The sequence below is a fragment of the Lepidochelys kempii genome, chromosome 19 (genome assembly GCF_965140285.1).
Source record: "Lepidochelys kempii isolate rLepKem1 chromosome 19, rLepKem1.hap1, whole genome shotgun sequence".
Lineage (NCBI taxonomy): Eukaryota > Metazoa > Chordata > Testudines > Cheloniidae > Lepidochelys > Lepidochelys kempii.
The window spans coordinates 19,909,122-19,931,389 of NC_136398.1; the positions used below are offsets into that span (position 1 = coordinate 19,909,122).

Consider the following 22,268-nt stretch of genomic DNA (forward strand, 5'->3'; position numbering starts at 1 on the left):
TTAGTAGCTGGTGTTTTCTACCATTACAATACTTGTACACTGTAGTCATCTCAATCTCCTTTTTGATAAACTGAACAGACTGAGCTCTTTAAGTCTCATACTGTAAGGCATTTTCTTCAGCCCTTGAATAGTTTTTGTCTGCAACCTCTCCAAGTCTTCAACATCCTTTTTAAAATGGGGGTCTCACCAATGCCGGATACAGAAATAAAATAATGGCCCTAACTCCTACTCTTGTTTATATATCTAAGGGCCATATTAGCCCTTTTTTCCACTGACTGACAACAGGCGCTCTTGATGAATGCTTTGTCTATTTTGATCCCCTAAATCCTTTTCATTGTCACTGCTTTCCAGGATACATTCCCCTACTCTGTAGGTATGACCTACGTTCCTTGTTACTAGATGCATAACTTTGCATTTGGATGTGTTAAAACTCGCTTGACTAGGTCCAGTTTACCAAGTGATCCAGATGACTCTGTGTGACTGCTCAGTTCTAGTCATCATTATTTACCATTACACCAAACTGTCAAAGTGATTTCATATTTACTTCCAGTTCATCAGTGAAATTGTTGAATAGCATTATGCCTACTACTGATCCCTTCAAAACCCAACTATAAACACTCCACTGACTACTTTGAGATGTCAGCCAGTTCATAATCCAAATAATGTGTGCTTTACTGATAGTGTACAGTGTTAATTTTTTAATCAGAATATTCTGCAGTACTAACTCAAATGCCTTACCAAAGTCTAAATATATTACACATATGCAGTTACCTTTATCAACCAAACTAGTAATCTCCCCAAAGAATGAAATCAGCTTTGACAAGATTCGCTCCCCCCTTCCGACATAAAACCGTGTTGACTGGTATTATCATCCTATTTTTAAATTCTTTATTAACTGAATCCCATATCAGCTTTTTCCATTATTTCATCCAGGACTTATAGCAGGTTAACTGGACTATAGTTACACAGGTCATCCCACTTGCCCTTCTTGAATACTGGCACAACATTAGCACTCCTCCAGTCTTCTGGAATTTCCTCAGTATTCCAAGATTTATTAAAAATGTGTTTAGTCGCAGGTGACCTAGTGCTTTGTTTAATTAAGGGTAACAGAAAAATGAATGCAAACATGTATATTTAGTTGTAGGTGTAGATGTAGGAAATAGTTTCCTGGTGTGGTAGGCCAGTTAAATACAAAGAGCAGCATCTGGGGTGGTAGGTCCTCATAGCTGGGATGTAGCATTTCCCTTGCCTTCTTTAAGGGTGACTAGGTGTGGCACAGTTCATAGGGCAAAGGGTTTGTAGGTAAGAAATAAGCACCCTTCTTGTAAATAAGGCATTGACCTCCCTCTCCCATCAAAGGGGCAGACTTTGATTTGCAGGGATTCCCAAGCACTTTTATGAGACTTGGTGGTAATTCCTGGGTAGCGGCATTGTCATAAATATAAAGGGAAGGGTAAACCCCTTTGAAATCCCTCCTGGCCAGGGGAAAGCTCCTCTCACCTGTAAAGGGTTAAGAAGCTAAAGGTAACCTCGCTGGCACCTGACCAAAATGACCAATGAGGAGACAAGATACTTTCAAAAGCTGGGAGGAGGGAGAGAAACAAAGGGTTTGTGGGTCTGTCTGTAGTCGTCTTGGCCGGGGACAGAACAGGAATGGAGTCTTAGAACTTTTAGTAAGTAATCTAGCTAGGTATGTGTTAGATTATGATTTCTTTAAATGGCTGAGAAAAGAATTGTGCTGAATAGAATAACTATTTCTGTCTGTGTATCTTTTTTGTAACTTAAGGTTTTGCCTAGAGGGGTTCTCTATGTTTTTGAATCTAATTACCCTGTAAGATATATACCATCCTGATTTTACAGGGGGGATTTCTTTATTTCTATTTACTTCTATTTTTTATTAAAAGTCTTCTTGTAAAACACTGAATGCTTTTTCATTGTTCTCAGATCCAAGGGTCTGGGTCTGTAGTCACCTAGGCAAATTGGTGAGGCTTTTTACCAAACCTTGTCCAGGAAGTGGGGTGCAAGGTTTTGGGAAGTATTTTGGGGGGAAGGACGCGTCCAAACAGCTCTTCCCCAGTAACCAGTATTAGTTTGGTGGTGGTAGCGGACATTCCAAGGATAACGGGGGTAATACTTTGTACCTTGGGGAAGTTTTGACCTAAGCTGGTAAAGATAAGCTTAGGAGGTTTTTCATGCAGGTCCCCACATCTGTACCCTAGAGTTCAGAGTGGGGGAGGAACCTTGACATGGTGGCACAGTGGTGGGATTAACCTGAAATCATTTTGAGATCCAGTTGAGATTTTTTGAACTAGAAATACAGATTTTAAAAAGGAATTTTTAGGAAGTCCAGAAGGCAGCTTTGAAACTGAAAGCAGCTTGGTTTCTCTCTGCTTTGTGGCCAAGCAGAGACAAAAGGGGATTATCTTGTGAATTGCAGGTTTTCTTGCCTGGAGGCAGGGTACTTAACTCCTGCAGGGAAATTCACAGTCTTCCAACCCAGAGGTTTTTTTTCTTTTTCTTTTCTTCCTAAAAGTAAATAGGGGGTGTGTGCTCTACCCATTTGCCTGGAGACAAAAGTGGCAGGGTTTTTTTAGAATTTTGATTTTTTTTTTTGTTTTACAAGGAGCACAGGTTTGAAAAGAAATTTTTTTCTTCTTTGGGCTGGGTAAGCAGGTTTCCAAGTAGTTGGAGGGTTTTTGCTTTAATTTGGGCCCAGAGCAGAGACAAGGGAATTGTCTTTTTCTGTAGGCTGACAATCACTATCAGAGAATAGGTATTCTATTCCAGCACAGCAAAATTTTACAGCCAAGTTTTGTTTGTTTATTTCTAAACCTCGGGTGTAAAGTTAGTTAAAAACAGAGAGGTTAGAATGGCCAAATCCTCAGCTCGACTACAGCTGGAATTAGCCAAATTTCAGGCTGAGGAAAAACAAAGGGAACATGAAAGACAGATAGAACTCATGCAGCTGAAGAAGGAACAAGAAAGGGAGGCAGAACAACACCAAGAGGCTGCCCACAAGAGGGAAATGGAGGCAAGGAAGCATGTGGAGGAGGAGAGGGAAAAAGAGAGGAAGCATGTGGAGGAGGAGAAGGAAAAAGAGAGGAAGCATGTGGAGGAGATGGAGAGGATAAAGGCCCAGCAGAATATACCAACAAACCCTAGCAATCCTTCTCCAGGTACCACTTCCCATCCCAGAAAGTTCCCCACCTACAAGGCAGGTGATGATACTGAGGCCTTCTTAGAAAACTTCGAAAGGGCCTGCCTTGGGTACAACATCTCTACTGACCAATACATGGTAGAGCTGAGGCCGCAGCTCAGTGGACCCTTAGCTGAGGTGGCAGCTGAAATGCCTAAACAACACATGAACAAGTATGAACTGTTTAAATCCAAGGCGAGAGTCAGAATGGGGATAACACCCGAGCAGTCTCGTCGGAGGTTCAGAGCCCTAAGGTGGAAACCAGACATGTCATTTACCCGACATGCCTACCACATTGTAAAACATTGGGATGCCTGGATATCAGGAGCAAGTGTTGAATCTCCAGTAAATTTGCCCTTCCTAATGCAAATGGAACAATTCTTAGAGGGTGTTCCTGAGGAAATAGAAAGATACATCCTAGATGGGAAACCCAAAACTGTAATTGAGGCAGGAGAGATTGGAGCCAGATGGGTGGAGGTGGCAGAGAAGAAGAAAACTGGTCGCAGTTGGAGCGGAGACCAGAAGGGACCACCCCAGACCACACCCTATTACCGGGGGCCGCCCAAAGCCCCACCTACCTCCCAAAGAACCCTCCAGACCCCTTATCGTCCCACCACCCCGTTCTCCAGCAACCCTCCTCGCCCCAGTGACCTGTCAGCTGGACGATGTTTTAAGTGTAACGAGCTGGGGCATGTAAAGGCCAACTGCCCCAAGAACCCCAACAGATTACAGTTCATTGCACCGGAATCACACCAGAGGTCCACAGGCCCAGATACCTCCCAGATACCCTTGGAGCGGAGGGAAACTGTGAGTGTGGGTGGGAAGAAGGTCACCGCGTGGAGGGACACCGGAGCACAAGTGTCAGCTATCCATGCTTCCTTAGTGGACCCCAATTTAATCAACCCAGAGATCCAAGTGACGATTCAACCCTTCAAGTCCAACTCTTTCAATTTGCCTACAGCCAAGTTGCCTGTCCAGTACAAGGGCTGGTCAGGAATGTGGACTTTTGCAGTCTATGATGATTATCCCATCCCCATGCTGTTGGGGGAAGACTTGGCCAATCATGTGAAGCAGGCCACGAGGGTGGGAATGGTCACCCGCAACCAGGCTAAACAAGCCGTGAGGCCTAGCTCTGTTCCGGAAACTTCTATCAGGACCCAGTCAGAGGTGATGGACCTGGACCCCAGGCCAATGTCTGCAACAGCAGTAGTGGATCCAGTCCCAGAGACCCAGACGGAACCAGTCCCAGAACCGGAACCAGCCAAACAACCAACACCAGACCCCGTGTCAGCACTGAATCCAGTACTTGCAACCTCAACACCAGAGGGCCCCACCGAACCTGAACTGGCAGCAGCCGATAACCCTACACAAGAGGCTCAGCCGGAGCCTGAATCCCAACATAGTGCACCAGCGGAGAGCAGTTCACAGTCAACAGAAACAGCTCCATCCCCTATATCGCTTCCAGAGGGACCAAGCCTAGGTCCACAATCCCATGAGGAACTGATGTCTCCAGCATCAAGGGAACAGTTCCAGACCGAACAGGAAGCAGATGAAAGCCTCCAGAGAGCTTGGACGGCGGCACGGAGCAACCCACCGCCTCTCAGCTCTTCTAATCGATCCAGGTTTGTTGTAGAAAGAGGACTTTTATACAAGGAAACTCTTTCTGGGGGACACCAGGAAGACTGGCATCCTCAGAGACAGTTGGTAGTTCCAACTAAATACCGGGCCAAGCTCTTGAGCTTAGCCCATGATCACCCTAGTGGCCATGCTGGGGTGAACAGGACCAAAGACCGTTTGGGGGGGTCATTCCACTGGGAGGGAATGGGCAAGGATGTTTCTACCTATGTCCAGTCTTGTGAGGTGTGCCAAAGAGTGGGAAAACCCCAAGACCAGGTCAAAGCTCCTCTCCAGCCACTCCCCATCATTGAAGTTCCATTTCAGCGAGTAGCTGTGGATATTCTGGGTCCTTTTCCGAAAAAGACACCCAGAGGAAAGCAGTACATACTGACTTTCATGGATTTTGCCACCCGATGGCCGGAAGCAGTAGCTCTAAGCAACACCAGGGCTAAAAGTGTGTGCCAGGCACTAGCAGACATTTTTGCCAGGGTAGGTTGGCCCTCCGACATCCTCACAGATGCAGGGACTAATTTCCTGGCAGGAACTATGAAAAACCTTTGGGAAGCTCATGGGGTAAATCACTTGGTTGCCACTCCTTACCATCATCAAACAAATGGCATGGTGGAGAAGTTTAATGGAACTTTGGGGGCCATGATACGTAAATTCGTAAATGAGCACTCCAATGATTGGGACCTAGTATTGCAGCAGTTGCTCTTTGCCTACAGAGCTGTACCACATCCCAGTTTAGGGTTTTCCCCATTTGAACTTGTATATGGCCGTGAGGTTAAGGGGCCATTGCAGTTGGTGAAGCAGCAATGGGAGGGATTTACACCTTCTCCAGGAACTAACATTCTGGACTTTGTAACCAACCTACAAAACACCCTCCGAACCTCTTTAGCCCTTGCTAGAGAAAACTTACAGGATGCTCAAAAAGAGCAAAAAGCCTGGTATGATAAACATGCCAGAGAGCGTTCCTTCAAAGTAGGAGACCAGGTCATGGTCTTAAAGGCGCTCCAGGCCCATAAAATGGAAGCATCGTGGGAAGGGCCATTCGTGGTCCAGGAGCGCCTGGGAGCTGTTAATTATCTCATAGCATTCCCCACCTCCAACCGAAAGCCTAAGGTGTATCATATTAATTCTCTAAAGCCCTTTTATTCCAGAGAATTAAAGGTTTGTCAGTTTACCGCCCAGGGAGGAGACGACACTGAGTGGCCTGAAGGTGTCTATTACGAAGGGAAATGTGCTGGCGGTGTGGAAGAGGTGAACCTCTCCATGACCCTTGGGCGTATGCAGCGACAGCAGATCCAGGAGCTGTGCACTAGCTACGCGCCAACGTTCTCAGCCACCCCAGGACTGACTGAACGGGCATACCACTCCATTGACACAGGTAATGCTCACCCAATTAGGGTCCAACCTTACCGGGTGTCTCCTCAAGCTAAAACTGCTATAGAACGGGAGATCCAGGATATGTTACAGATGGGTGTAATCCGCCCCTCTGAAAGTGCATGGGCATCTCCAGTGGTTCTAGTTCCCAAACCAGATGGGGAAATACGTTTTTGCGTGGACTACCGTAAGCTAAATGCTGTAACTCGCCCAGACAACTATCCCATGCCACGCACAGATGAACTATTAGAGAAACTGGGAAGGGCCCAGTTCATCTCTGCCTTGGACTTAACCAAGGGGTACTGGCAGGTACCGCTAGATGAATCTGCCAAGGAAAGGTCAGCCTTCATCACACATCTCGGGCTGTATGAATTTAATGTACTCCCTTTCGGGCTGCGAAATGCACCCGCCACTTTCCAAAGACTTGTAGATGGTCTCCTAGCGGGATTAGGAGAATATGCAGTCGCCTACCTTGACGATGTGGCCATATTTTCGGATTCCTGGGCAGACCACCGGGAACATCTACAAAAAGTCCTTGAGCGCATAAGGGAGGCAGGACTAACTGTTAAGGCTAAGAAGTGTCAAATAGGCCTAAACAGAGTGACTTACCTTGGACACCAGGTGGGTCAAGGAACTATCAGCCCCCTACAGGCCAAAGTGGATGCTATCCAAAAGTGGCCTGTCCCAAAGTCAAAGAAACAAGTTCAATCCTTCTTAGGCTTGGCCGGTTATTACAGACGATTTGTACCGCACTACAGCCAAATCGCTGCCCCACTGACAGACCTAACCAAAAAGAAACAGCCAAATGCTGTTCAGTGGACCGGAAGGTGTCAGAAGGCCTTTAACAAGCTTAAAGCGACACTCATGTCTGACCCTGTACTAAGGGCCCCAGACTTTGACAAACCGTTCCTAGTAACCACAGATGCATCCGAGCGTGGTGTGGGAGCAGTTTTAATGCAGAAAGGACCTGATCAAGAATTCCACCCTGTAGTGTTTCTCAGCAAAAAACTGTCTGAGAGGGAAAGCAACTGGTCAGTCACTGAAAAAGAATGTTATGCCATTGTCTACGCTCTGGAAAAGCTACGCCCATATGTTTGGGGACGGCGTTTCCACCTGCAAACCGACCATGCTGCACTAAAGTGGCTTCACACCGTCAAAGAAACTAACAGAAAACTTCTTCGGTGGAGTTTAGCTCTCCAAGATTTTGATTTCGACATCCAACACATCTCAGGAGCTTCTAACAAAGTGGCTGATGCACTCTCCCGTGAAAGTTTCCCAGAATCAACTGGTTAAAATCGTCCTTGAGATGTGGAAAATATTGTTAGTCTTTATGTACTTGGTAGTATATTTAGAGATGCATGTGTCTTATTAACTCTGTTTTCCTAGAGCTCCAGGAAGAAATCCCAGCCAGTGTTTCACCCTAGCTGAGATTTGGGGGGCGTGTCATAAATATAAAGGGAAGGGTAAACCCCTTTGAAATCCCTCCTGGCCAGGGGAAAGCTCCTCTCACCTGTAAAGGGTTAAGAAGCTAAAGGTAACCTCGCTGGCACCTGACCAAAATGACCAATGAGGAGACAAGATACTTTCAAAAGCTGGGAGGAGGGAGAGAAACAAAGGGTTTGTGGGTCTGTCTGTAGTCGTCTTGGCCGGGGACAGAACAGGAATGGAGTCTTAGAACTTTTAGTAAGTAATCTAGCTAGGTATGTGTTAGATTATGATTTCTTTAAATGGCTGAGAAAAGAATTGTGCTGAATAGAATAACTATTTCTGTCTGTGTATCTTTTTTGTAACTTAAGGTTTTGCCTAGAGGGGTTCTCTATGTTTTTGAATCTAATTACCCTGTAAGATATATACCATCCTGATTTTACAGGGGGGATTTCTTTATTTCTATTTACTTCTATTTTTTATTAAAAGTCTTCTTGTAAAACACTGAATGCTTTTTCATTGTTCTCAGATCCAAGGGTCTGGGTCTGTAGTCACCTAGGCAAATTGGTGAGGCTTTTTACCAAACCTTGTCCAGGAAGTGGGGTGCAAGGTTTTGGGAAGTATTTTGGGGGGAAGGACGCGTCCAAACAGCTCTTCCCCAGTAACCAGTATTAGTTTGGTGGTGGTAGCGGACATTCCAAGGATAACGGGGGTAATATTTTGTACCTTGGGGAAGTTTTGACCTAAGCTGGTAAAGATAAGCTTAGGAGGTTTTTCATGCAGGTCCCCACATCTGTACCCTAGAGTTCAGAGTGGGGGAGGAACCTTGACAGGCATACTAAGGATCTTGGCCTTAGAATGAAGGCTCACATCAGGTGTGATTAAATGGGCTGGTTATGTCCTGGAATTTTTGAGAGGGTTTGGATGTAAGCCAATAGGAAAGAGGGTCTGGAACAGCCCCTCACAGGCCATCTTCCCTCTTAGCTGTTGTCGGGACAAGTGGTGTCTGAGGTTATTTTGTTAGTCTCTAAGGTGCCACAAGTACTCCTTTTCTTTTTGCGAATACAGACTAACACGGCTGGTACTCTGAAACCTGTTATTTTGTTGGAATTACCATTCCTAATTGTACTTTTGAATAAAGTTGTGGCCATTTAGCCAAAAATTCCAAGTATCTGCATCTTCACTGACCCATTCCCCTTTGCAAATAATAATTATGCTAGTAATCACAGCATAATTTTACGGCATAATTTTACGGCATAATTTTACGGCAAACAGCCGTAAAATAGTATTTTTTTATGACTGTGGCTGATGTTTGTCTGTCCTTTATGTAGTAGTGCAAATATTTTCTATTTTTGCTGTGACACCCACAAATGTTAGCAAATCAATATCTTCTGAGCAATTAATGTACTTTAAAATATTGTTAAAAATGTAGTGAGAATGTGTAAACAATTTATCTGTATGCAGATTTTAAAATTTGGTACATTTCCAGGTGAACAAAGACAAAAATGGAAAACAATGTTTCGATAAACTGACATAAGAATGTGTTTCTAGGTACAAAGTACTTAACTGCACTTCTTGTAAATATGGTAACTAAATAAATATCTAACTAAGATGTATTAGAGCGAAATACTGATAACAAGTAACTGATCATGTTAATGATGTGATTTAATTCTATTGTTGTATCGCAGTATTGTTGTAGCCATGCTGGTCCCAGAATATTAGCGAGACATGGTGGGTGAGGTAAATATATTTTATTGGATCAACTTCTGTTGGTGAGAGAGACAAGCTTTTTAGCTTACAGAGAGTCTGGAAGAAGCTTGAAAGCATGTCTCTCACCAACAGAAGTTGGTCCAATAAAATATATTTACCTCACCCACCATGTCTCGCTAATTCTAAGCACATATAAACACACTTGTACATATATACACATATATATGTATGCTAAAATATTTAAATTATTCTTGTGTCATACTTGATCTCTATACTATTTCCTACAAAAGCTTATTAAAAGATTAAAGTTTGCAAAGTCAAGAACTTAAAAGTTGGGAAATATCCAGATGAAGACTGCCTGTGTGACATTCATTCTCCCCCATTTGTGTAACTACAGGATCATATTCTATTTTTTTTCCCCCATGAGGGAAAATAATGCTCAGTGAATGAAGCAGCTGTTCAATATTTCTTTTCAAACACATAAACCAACCTGTGACCTTATTTGCTGCCTATTCAAACCCTGCACTGAAAAAGGAATTTTTAGATTTCTTCATGGACTTTTGTGCACTGCACTTACCCTCTGTAGTATCTGAGCCTCCACAAACGTTAATTTATCTTCATAACACACCTGCTAACCCTTGACTGCACTGGAAAGTTTTTGCTATAAACTAAGGTGTGAATTTAAAAACTGCTATAGTTCATAGAATCATAGAATAACAGAGTTGGAAGGGACCTCTGGAGGCCATCTAGTCCAACCCCCTGCCCAGAGCAGGACCAATCCCAACTAAATCATCCCAGCCAGGGCTTTGTCAAGCCTGACCTTAAAAACTTCTAAGGAAGGCGATTCCACCACCTCCTAGGTATCGCATTCCAGTGTTTCACCACCCTCCTAGTGAAAAAGTTTTTCCTAATATCCAACCTAAATCTCCCACACTGCAACTTGAGACCATTACTCCTTGTCCTGTTGTCTGCTACCACTGAGAACAGTCTAGATCCATCCTCTTTGGAACCTCCTTTCGGGTAGTTAAAAGCAGCTATCAAATCCCCCCTCATTCTTCTCTTCCGTAGACTAAACAATCCCAGTTCCCTCAGCCTCTCCTCATAAGTCATGTGTTCCAGACCCCTAATCATTTTTGTTGCCCTTCGCTGGACTCTCTCCAATTTCTCCACATCCTTCTTGTAGTGTGGGGCCCAAAACTGGACACAGTACTCCAGATGAGGCCTCACCAGTGTCGAATAGAGGGGAATGATCACGTCCCTCGATCTGCTGGCAATGCCCCTACTTATACATCCCAAAATGCCATTGGCCTTCTTGGCAACAAGGGCACACTGTTATACCAGTATCAACCCTCACATGGCCATTCCTATCCTAATATGGAGTGGCTTTTTTCAGCTTAGTTTAAACCACTTCCCAAGCGATATAAACTAATTTAATTTTTTTTTTTAAAGCCTCTCTTATACTGAAATAAGAGTGTCTACAAAGGTGGCTATATCATTATATCTGGTAAAACTTTTCCAGGCAGATAAGGCTTCAGATACAGAAATATTAGTTCCATTTTACAGCTGAGGAACTCAATAAGAGAGACCGAGACCAAAATTTATGGAATGGTCCATGAATTTTGGGTGCTCAACTTGAGACACCTACCCTTATTCTGAGGTGCCGAGTACCTCCAGCTCCCACTGTCTTCAGTAGGAGCTCTGAATGTTCATCCATTCTGAAAATCAGGCTGTCAGGTATCTCAAGCTGGGCACCAAGAAAATGAGGCATACGCTATTAGCAGTCACATCTGAAAATTCTTGTGTAAGTTACTTGCTTAGTAAAACAAAGGAAGTCTGTGGCGATTCCAAGAATAGACTACAGTACCCTTATGTTCCAGACCAGTACCTTAACCACGAGTACCTTAACCACCATCCATTTTCCTCTTGCTTTCCACTGCCTTTTTCATTACACATCATATGAAGTTAATGAGGTGGGGTCCTTGAGACAACAATCTCAACACTATACATCCCTGTCTCATTCCCTGAGTATAGTCCATCCTGTGCACTGAATAAGGCAGGGTTCAGTGTAAAAAAAAATAGTATGTGACCGTGTGCAGAATGAAGGTTGTACAGGCTATACACAGGCCCCTAACTGTGGCATTTCTTAACTTCTGAGTGCTTCCCTTTGCAACCTTTATTACGTCTTTTTGTATAGAATGTCCTAGTTTTATTTAAATGAACAACCAACCAACTACATACTTTACCATGATTTGAACCTAGAGCCTCCACATTAACGTCAAACCTCTACCACTTAAGATGAAAGAGTAACTATTAGTTACTAGTGTTTAGCAGGCTGTTATCCTCTACCTGCACCAGCTGTTTCCTGTGGATTGTACAAGTGTTTTCTAGACAGCTACAGGAATTGGCATTCCTATTCGGGGAAAGGAATGTGGTCTAGCAGTTAGGGCAGAGAACAGAGAGAGGACTCCTGGGTGCACTGTGTTTGTTAATGATGTATTACATTTACATAGTACTTATACAACTGTGGATCTCAAAGGTGGCCATTAGAGACAAGCCATAGCATATTCATTCAGAGAAGTGTTGCGGTTAAGTAGATGAAGCTTGGGTGTGCCATATCAGAGACCTCGGTTTTATTCTTAGCTCTGTCAGAAGGTATCTTGTGCAACCTTTCAGATTGTCACTTTCCCCTCATTTTACAAATGAGGGGAATGATACTTCCCTTCCTCCTCTTAGGCCTACTCAATAGGTTGTGATGTGCACAGAATTTACCTTAGTCAGAAGAAGAGATAAGGCTACAATTTATGGTCTCCTGGCTCCCAGGCAAGTGCACACTTAGGCCACAGGATATCTCAATGAGAAAAAGCACCAGTAGCAGCAGCAGTTTTCTGTGTCCCATTTTGAGTTCTAGTTCTGTGCTAGATATCCACATGATGCAGGAAACTCAGTGGAATCTGGTACGCACAGTGAGTTGGAACATTCAGAAAATTAAGATACATGTATCAAGTTCTACTTTGCATGTGCAAATGATTGCTTTTCAGCATCTAAATCAATGAAAACTGGATGGCACATCTCTAACCTCAGGACAACCCTCAGACCTAATTTCAATTTTCTCCAATATACAAAGATGTTAGAGCAATTCAAAAAATGGTCAGAAAACGTTACCATTAGCAATCAGCCTATTTTTTGTACCCTTGTCCTCAAAAGTGTTTAACTTATTCTTTGCTAATTCCTTCCCCCACAAAAGATCCAGTCTGAGGCAAAGAACAAGTATGGAAAATTTCAGTCCAAACAGCTGAAATATGTCAAAAGTTATAAGCATTTGGAAACAAAGGATTATAATAGAAAGTATTAAGATACCTTAACTATAGGCATAACTATTGCTTTGCCTATTAATAGTGTCCCACCATATTTGTCACCTTTAAACTACACAATTCCAGTCTTCCATCTCCCCTCATGCAGAAATCTTCCCGGGCCTATAATAATTTTTTGTTGCCCATCTCTAGCATCCTTCTATTACTATTTACAGTTATAGTGGAGGGAGGGGGGATTTACAATTAATTTAGAACCCAGCAAAGTACATAGCTCAAATGCATTACCTTGCATTTATCAGCAGTGAAATTCATCTGCCATCATGCTGCCTGGCTTTAACTCAAATCCTGTCTGAAATTCCTCAGTCTTCTTTAATCTTGACTAACCTAAATGACTCATCTTCAAATTTTACCACCTCATTGTTTACCACCTTTTCCAGCTCCTTATTGCACATTTTGAACATCAGTATATAGTATACATCTTGGGCCCAAGCCATTAAGCTTTTGGGAAAAAAGGGAACAATGCTCACTTTAAAAATTATATTATTACAACTATACTTCAAAGCAGAGCTGCATTTTAAGATTAGTGAGTATGGCACTGTGGTGTATTTGCTCTTGTTTGAGGAAACGTTAGTTGAGCAATCTATGAGAAATGTGCCCAGGTACTACACTGATAGGTGCATTACAAATGTATGTAATAATTATGAAGTATGTTTATGACTTCTGTTGGAATTATGTTTTTTAAAAATCTTCAGTTATTCAATTTGTTAGTCTCTAATGTGCCACAAGTCCTCCTTTTCTTTTTGCAGATACAGACTAACACAGCTGCTACTCTGAAACCTGTCAAATATTATTGTTATAGCAAAGCAACAAATTAAGTTATGTTCTATGGTGCAATTTGTACATGGACTCAATAATAAAATGAAATTAACAGCAGCAGACTGCAACATAAATTACTTACTTCAGATTGTATGACTCTAATAAGGAAGAATAAGTGTTGTAGCGTTTTAGCTATAATGCCAAACTGCCGACATCTCTCCAAAAAAGAATCTAAAGAAGGATCAATTCTTCTTTGCAACTTGCTCCAGAATAGAGTCAGCTCCCTGTGAAAAGAGTTCAAAGCAGATTGTAAACATAATGCAAGGTGAGGAAACTGTGTGAGATTTGTCTAAAATCTCCACAATGTAGCTTTAAGGGTTAACACAATATTAACTACTGGGGAAAAATCCATATTGCCTGATATTAATCAGGCTCCTACCTCTTAGGCAGCTAACATAAGGTTAGTACTGTTAAGGTTACTCTTATTAAACAGAAATCAGAACAAAACCTACCAGCTTGCTATTCTCTCTTCAAGCATGAAAGAGAGTGGGTTCTTTAAAGATAGTTTGCTCTCCCAAAGCACCTTCCCAGATGCATGCTCCAATCATTAGGCTACAGAGTTACTCTCATGCGCATGTACTCTCTCTAGCCCAAATGACTCAGAAAGCATGCACAAGCATGAGAATGACTCTGTAGTCTAGTGGTTAGAGGACGTGGGAGACCCAGGATCCAGTCCCCCTGCTCTGATGACTAATTATTTATGTAAAGTAGAATAGCTTCAACTGGAGAAACAGAGGGAGCCTCACATCAGAATATTCTATATCCCAGCAGTTAGGGCACTCACCTGAGAAGTGGCAGATCTTCATTCAAATTCCTTCTCCCCCTCAGGTGGAGAAGGGACTTGAATTGGGGGTCTCCCACATCCTAAGTAAGCCCCAAGTTAAAAGTTATGAGGAAGGTCCTCCTCCTCCACCCCGTTTGTGTGAACTCACCTGAGGGCCCAATCCTGTACTTGACCTTTGAGAACACCTACTGGATCAAGCCCCACATGCAGCTAAGGTGCTCAGCCACCCTGATTTCTGAATCGCTCTGGGACTCAGGCAGAAGATAAGTATTTGGATGCCTAGAGGGAGGCAGTAGAGCACTTGCCCAAAGGCAGAAACACAGGTGCCTAAAGAACTTTTACTGCAAAACTTTAGGCACCTAGTGAATTTAGGAGCCTACAGTGTTTAGTTGGTTGGGAACTGCAGTGATGCCAGCACCAGGATGTAGGCACCTAACACCTTTTGTGTATTCAGGCCTATATTCTTCGCTCCAGCTGACATTAGGTATCCCGGATCCAGGCAGGGCCAGGAAAGACCTGTTTCAATTCTGAAGCCCGCTTCAGAGAGCTAAACTAAAGAAACCTGTGCCAAAGTCAATGCTCACCACCACATCCACAGCAAGGGGCCTGTCAGAGGAGAGTTCTTCAGTGTTGATGGACCATCAGTGCTGGAAAACAGCCTCATGCTTCCTCCAGCAGTGAAAGGACCTTAAAGAATCTTTGCCATGTTGGCGCCTTGGAAGTGGTTGATTCATTTGATCCCTCCCCAGCCTCTGATGCCAAGCCTCCTTCAGACGCCAGGAGGCCTCCTCTTTCCCCTGACCTGAAGCATAAAGCCAAGAGCATGTTTCGAATTCCCCCAGCACTGAATGTGTTTATTCCCAGAAAGCAGCGGCAGCACACATTCAGGGACACAGGAAGCTATGTTGCTGATCCAGATTCACCAGTGCTACAGGCCCCATCAGCTCATTTTTGTGCCACTGGATATCCCCAGATGTCAGCTTTGAGGCTAAGACCATTCCCTGTACCAGTGCCGTCTGGTTTCAAATCAGCTCCATTCAGATCCTTCCCGGATCCAGACAAGGAGGATTCTTCTTCTGGGTCTTAGTTATGTATAGTTGGCCTGCCACCGTACGAGGTGGCTTATGGAACAGGAATTCTCTCATTTCCATGGGATCTGCTTCCTCTACAATCTCTCTCAGGTTTGTTGTGGGAGATTACAACATGCACTAATGTCATTGGGCTGACATCCCCTTGGATGATGGATCTCTAATGCCCTAGAGAGCCTTCAAATTGTAAACGCAGGAAGGCCAAGCCTGCTATTTTCTTGCCCGTCAGACTCTCCCAGACCTGCATCTCCTCTTTTTACAGTTTCTCTAATCCTTATAAAGGAAAGGAGTACTTGTGGCACCTTAGAGACTAACCAATTTATTTGAGCATGAGCTTTCGTGAGCTACAGCTCACTTCATCGGATGCATACCGTGGAAACGCCGATGAAATGAGCTGTAGCTCACGAAAGCTCATGCTCAAATAAATTGGTTAGTCTCTAAGGTGCCACAAGTACTCCTTTTCTTTTTGCGAATACAGACTAACACGGCTGTTACTCTGAAATCTAATCCTTATGGAGCTACCAAATCCACCTGGATCACTGGGTAATAGCAAAGACTAGCTGCCATGGAATGTTGATGTGGCACCAGATAAGGAGGGTGCTATGTCAATATTAGAGAACACCACTTTTTGTTGTTTTTTTTGGGATAGGTAGCGTTGTACCCATGTTGGTCCCAGGATATTAGAGAGACAAGGTGGGTAAGATCTTTTATATTTTATTGGACCAGCATCTGCTGACGACAGAGACATTGTTTCAAGCTTACACAGAGCTCAAAAGTGTGTTTCTCGCACCAAAAGTCAGTCCAATAAAAACATATTACCTCATGCACTCTCTCTCTTTTTTTTTTAAAAATAGCTTCAGATCAAGAGAGTGGCAAAGTCATCTTGCCAGTGAATGAGGGTGTCCTAGAGCTTGCTAGAGACAATGCCTAATTCCATACCTTCTACACCTCTACCCCGATACAACATGGTCCTCCGGAGACAAAAAATCTCACCGCATTATAGGTGAGACCGCGTTATATTCAACTTGCTTTGGCCCCCTCATTCCTTGTTCCCTGACCGCCCCCTTCAGAGACACCCATCTCTAATCACCCCCAGGACCTCACCCCCACCCAACCCCCCTGCTCCCTGTCCCCTGACTGCTCCGACCCCTATCCACACCCCCCGCCCTGACAGGTGCTCACTGGTAGCAGCGGGAAGCGGAGCAACACAGCCCCAGCCCGCTCCTCTCCGCCACCTCCCAGCTGCGGTGTTCCACTTCCCGCTGCTGGTGAGTGCAGGGAGGTTGGGGAAAGGACATCCCCCCTACTCACCTGCGGCGGGAAGCAGAGCGCTGCGGCTTGGAGCTGGAGGAGTGGAGCGAGCTGGGGCCAGGCTGCTACGCTTCTGCTGCTGCTGGTGAGTGCAGGGGGGATCCGTTCCCCCAAGCCCCCTCCCCTGAGCAACACTGCTGGGGCCGGGGAAGCGGAGCAGGCTGCTCCCAGCCCCGCACTAATCCCCCGGGCCACTCTGGGACTGCGGGGCCCCCAAAAGTGCCCTCCCACAGCTCCTGCCTCCCAGACCCTGGGGGTGGGGAGGAGCCCCTGACAGCCCCCGAGACCCACTGCCCCTTATCCAACCCCTTGGCCCCAGCCTGGCCCGGCCCCCTTAACACGCTGCTCAGAGCAGTGAGTCAGAGCTTTACCACGTTGTATGTGAACCCGCGTTATATCAGGTCGTGTTATATCGGGGTAGAGCTGTATCTCCAAGAAAGATAGGCTGTAGTAAGCACTTCAGTATTTTAGGGTATTTTTTCACCACCCTATTCCGAAACTCGACTGTGCCGCCAAGAAGTCCTTACATTCTGTACTTTCTGATAAAGGGAAGAATCTGGACACAGTTAGCCAGAAGATCATTTTGGGGACACATTAGGTATGTGGACAGCCAATTATCAAGCTAAAATGGCATGTAATCACTACAACCTCTGGGAAAATATACCAGCCATAACTTCAGTATCTCCATTAGGAGAAGAAGACGACTACTTATTTATTTATTATTGTGTGTGTATGTGTGTGGTGACGCATGTACTCAAAGCGGCTTTTGAAAGGTCAGTGGCTCAGGCACATAACTCCAACACTACTGTTGGCTTTGCTAATTAGGGATAATGTGTGGATTCACAGGTTTATGCAGAAGAATTTACTTTTAATGGGATGGGTCTTTGAAGGGCTCTTGGCTGGGGGCTTCTCTGAAGTCTAGGTTGCAGGTTTCTCTGGAGTCTTCTCTGCCGTCTTAAAGAGAGTGTCCAAGAAAGTTTGGACAGATGGTCTCGACTCCTTGTAAATTTCTCTGCAGCAGCTATACATGTTGGATATGTCCCTATGGCTAGGCAGCAGTTCTGCAGAAAAGGACCTAGGGGTGACAGTGGACGAGAAGCTGGATATGAGTCAGCAGTGTGCCCTTGTTGCCAAGAAGGCCAATGGCATTTTGGGATGTATAAGTAGGGGCATAGCGAGCAGATCGAGGGACGTGATCGTTCCCCTCTATTCGACATTGGTGAGGCCTCATCTGGAGTACTGTGTGCAGTTTTGGGCCCCACACTTCAAGAAGGATGTGGATAAATTGGAGAGAGTCCAGCGAAGGGCAACAAAAATGATTAGGGGTCTGGAACACATGAGTTATGAGGAGAGGCTGAGGGAGCTGGGATTGTTTAGCCTGCAGAAGAGAAGAATGAGGGGGGATTTGATAGCTGCTTTCAACTACCTGAAAGGGGGTTCCAAAGAGGATGGCTCTAGACTGTTCTCAATGGTAGCAGATGACAGAACGAGGAGTAATGGTCTCAAGTTGCAGTGGGGGAGGTTTAGATTGGATATTAGGAAAAACTTTTTCACTAAGAGGGTGGTGAAACACTGGAATGCGTTACCTAGGGAGGTGGTAGAATCTCCTTCCTTAGAGGTTTTTAAGGTCAGGCTTGACAAAGCCCTGGCTGGGATGATTTAACTGGGAATTGGTCCTGCTTCGAGCAGGGGGTTGGACTAGATGACCTTCTGGGGTCCCTTCCAACCCTGATATTCTATGATTCTATGATTCTATGATTCTATTCACAGATGCACTGTGTCCAATGTCGGGGTGGTGTTCCTCAAACAGGGACATGGCAGCTTCCAAATGTTGAAATGCCGCAGCCAACACTTTTGTTGTCAAGACTTTACAGGCAGGAGTCTCAGCAGTGGGTGCATCTTCTTCCTCTGCCACCTTCTGCTTTTCCAATTCAATGATGTCCTCATTAGTTAATTCCTCACAATGTGATGCCAGCAACTCATCAACATCCTCTGGTTCAACATCTAAAGTTGAGTTCTTTGCCCATCTCAGCAACTACTTGGGTCACCTCTTCAACAGTGCCTGTGAATCCTTGGAAATCAGACACAAACTCAGGACATAATTTTTTCCAAATGCCATTCAAATTGGATTGTTTCACCTCATTCCATGCCTCACCAATGTTCTTAACTGCATGGTAAATGTTGAAGCCCTTCCAGAATTCCTTCAGAGTTGGTCCACCTTGCTTCTCAGTTGCCCTGATGACCTGAGCAATTGTGCTCCTGAGATAGTAGGCCTTGAAGGATGCAATTACCCGCTGGTCCATGAGGTGCAACAATGAGGTGGTGTTTGGGGGCAGAAACACCACTTTGACATAGAATAGAATAGAATCATAGAATAGAATATCAGGGTTGGAAGGGACCCCAGAAGGTCGTCTAGTCCAACCCCCTGCTCGAAGCAGGACCAATTCCCAGTTAAATCATCCCAGCCAGGGCTTTGTCAAGCCTGACTTTAAAAACCTCTAAGGAAGGAGATTCTACCACCTCCCTAGGTAACGTATTCCAGTGTTTCACCACCCTCTTAGTGAAAAAGTTTTTCCTAATATCCAATCTAAACCTCCCTCACTGCAACTTGAGACCATTACTCCTCGTTCTGTCATCTGCTACCATTGAGAACAGTCTAGAGCCATCCTCTTTGGAACCCCCTTTCAGGTAGTTGAAAGCAGCTATCAAATCCCCCCTCATTCTTCTCTTCTGCAGGCTAAACAATCCCAGCTCCCTCAGCCTCTCCTCATAACTCATGTGTTCCAGTCCCCTAATCATTTTTGTTGCCCTTCGTTGGACTCTCTCCAATTTATCCACATCCTTCTTGAAGTGTGGGGCCCAAAACTGGACACAGTACTCCAGATGAGGCCTCACCAATGTCGAATAGAGGGGAACAATCACGTCCCTCGATCTGCTCGCTATGCCCCTACTTATACATCCCAAAATGCCATTGGCCTTCTTGGCAACAAGGGCACACTGCTGACTCATATCCAGCTTCTCGTCCACTGTCACCCCTAGGTCCTTTTCCGCAGAACTGCTGCCTAGCCATTCGGTCCCTAGTCTGTAGCTGTGCATTGGGTTCTTCCGTCCTAAGTGCAGGACCCTGCACTTATCCTTATTGAACCTCATCAGATTTCTTTTGGCCCAATCCTCCAATTTGTCTAGGTCCTTCTGTATCCGATCCCTCCCCTCCAGCATATCTACCACTCCTCCCAGTTTAGTATCATCTGCAAATTTGCTGAGAGTGCAATCCACACCATCCTCCAGATCATTTAGAATCATAGAATCATAGAATATCAGGGTTGGAAGGGACCCCAGAAGGTCATCTAGTCCAACCCCCTGCTCAAAGCAGGACCAATTTATGAAGATATTGAACAAAACCGGCCCCAGGACCGACCCTTGGGGCACTCCACTTGATACCGGCTGCCAACTAGACATGGAGCCATTGATCACTACCCGTTGAGCCCAACAATCTAGCCAGCTTTCTACCCACCTTGTAGTGCATTCATCCAGCCCATACTTCCTTAACTTGCTGACAGGAATACTGTGGGAGTATTGACAGAATACTGTCAAAAGCTTTGCTAAAGTCAAGAAACAATACATCCACTGCTTTCCCTTCATCCACAGAACCAGTAATCTCAACACATCAGGATGCATGTCGTCAAGGGTGGTTGGATGACCAGGAGCATTGTCGAGGATTAACAGTACTTTAAATGCAAGATTGTTGTTGCTGAAATAGCTCCTGACACTTGGCACAAAATGATGATTAAACCAATTCTCAAAAATGTTACTGACCCATGCCTTAGGATTGGATTTCCATATCACTGGGAGAAATGCCTTGGAATATCTCTTGAAAGCCCTGGGTTTTTCCAACCAGCAAACAAGCAAGGGTTTGAGTTTAAAGTCACCTTCAGCATTTGCACTGAGCGAAAGAGCGAGCCTTTCCTTAGCAGCTTTGAACCCTGTCATGGATTTCTCCTTTTTGCCTATGTAGGTTCTTGATAGCATTTTTTTTTTTTTCCAAAAGAGCCCAGTTTTGTCAACATTAGGGTTGAAACTTGACAAGCACAATAGCCACCGTCCTCAATGATTTTAGCCAATGTGTCAGGAAAAGCACGAGCTGCCTCCTCATCAGCACTGGCAGCTTTGCCTGAGACCCTGATGTTGTGCAAATTGGCCCTGGCTTTAAAACGCATAAACCAACCCCTGCTTGCATTAAAGGGCTCATGAGTAGAACTCTCCCCGCGTTGTGTCTTTGGCTTTTCATAAAGGCTCCTAGCCTTTTCCTGAATTATGCCTAAACTCACAGGAGCTTGGCATTAATTTTGATCCTCCATCCAAACAATTAACAGTTTTGCAACCTGAGCAATGAGTCCAACACGCTGCTTAGTTATCACAGTTGACTGCATAGGAGCTGAGCCCTTGACATGTTCCTGAATTCTGACCATGTCTTTCAGGATGGTCATGAAAATTGTTCAGGGGATATCCAAAACTCTGCTGATTTCAGTTGCTGTCTCCGGTTTTCCAGATCTCTTAGTGACATCCATTTTTGTTTCCATAGTAATGGTTCTACGTTTCTTAGAAGAAGAAACATCACCTGCACCAGATTTATGCTTTTCTGCCATTTAAAAAAAAAAAAAATAGAACCACAAAGAACAGCAACTGGGCATCTTAAGTCAGGCTGAGCAGAAAGGCAGGATGGGCAGAATTCCAGCAACTCAGCTGCTCAGAATGCCGGCAACATACTATGCAGAATTGGGCTTGCTTTTTATAGAGTTGTTTGTAAATAACTTTGTGGTTGCATTATAATGAATGGAGCTGGAAGGGGTCTCTTGTATTCACTTGTCTGATTGGCTTCCAAGGCCAGGATAGCTTGTTGCCGGGTAACCTTGCCGCTTGTTTTTGATTGGCTCCCAACCCTGGGTTCAGCCAATCAGAAAGCTTGAATAATGAAATCAGTGATTGGCCGAGGCTCAGCATGTGATGTGTGCTGTTCTCCCTGCCGGCTTTCATTGTAAGGGCGAAACAAGTGTCGTAGGGGCAAAAAGAGCAGTCAATTGAAAAGCGTCATATGTGGCATCGGACACAAGTCAGGCGTCGCAAGTCCCAAGACTCCCTGTACTTTGTTCTTTGGGTATAAACAGTCATTGAATAGTTACACAATTCAATTTTACCCCCACTTCATGCTACCTCTCAATCAACTTCACTCATCACCTTTCAGGGATCACTCTCACAAAACAGTAATGAAGATGAAGGAAATTCTCGTTGACAATGGGAACAACAGAAAAGGATCTAGAAGAGCAGTGAGAGAAGGGTTTCTTCTACCCTAGACACTTCCTCATTCCAAAGAGAGACTGTAGGCTTTGCCCTGTCAGAGCTCAAGAAACTGTAGATTATCAAGAAGTTCAAATTTTGAGTAACTGCCCAATCTTCCACCATTTTCTCAGTTTCCAAACAGAACCGGTTTGGGGCTGTCAAACTGAAGAATGCCTATTTCCTCGTCAGCATCAAGTGGTTCCATTAAAGATCTTGGATTATACTAGCAA

At 44.6% G+C, this 22,268-nt stretch overlaps 1 protein-coding gene across 4 annotated transcripts in view; it reads right to left on the reverse strand.

The window, feature by feature from the left end:
• RLF (RLF zinc finger) overlaps positions 1-22,268 on the reverse strand; it is a 95,701-nt gene that overhangs the window by 14,117 nt on the left and 59,316 nt on the right. For 3 of the 4 annotated variants that reach the window (XM_078849438.1, XM_073317643.1, XM_073317646.1), the window contains one exon: positions 13,601-13,742. In XM_078849438.1, coding sequence (XP_078705564.1) covers positions 13,601-13,742 — 142 coding nt within the window. Of the gene's footprint in view, positions 1-13,600; positions 13,743-14,886; positions 15,105-22,268 lie in introns of all 4 variants that reach the window. The other variant, XM_073317645.1, reaches the window with a different exon arrangement.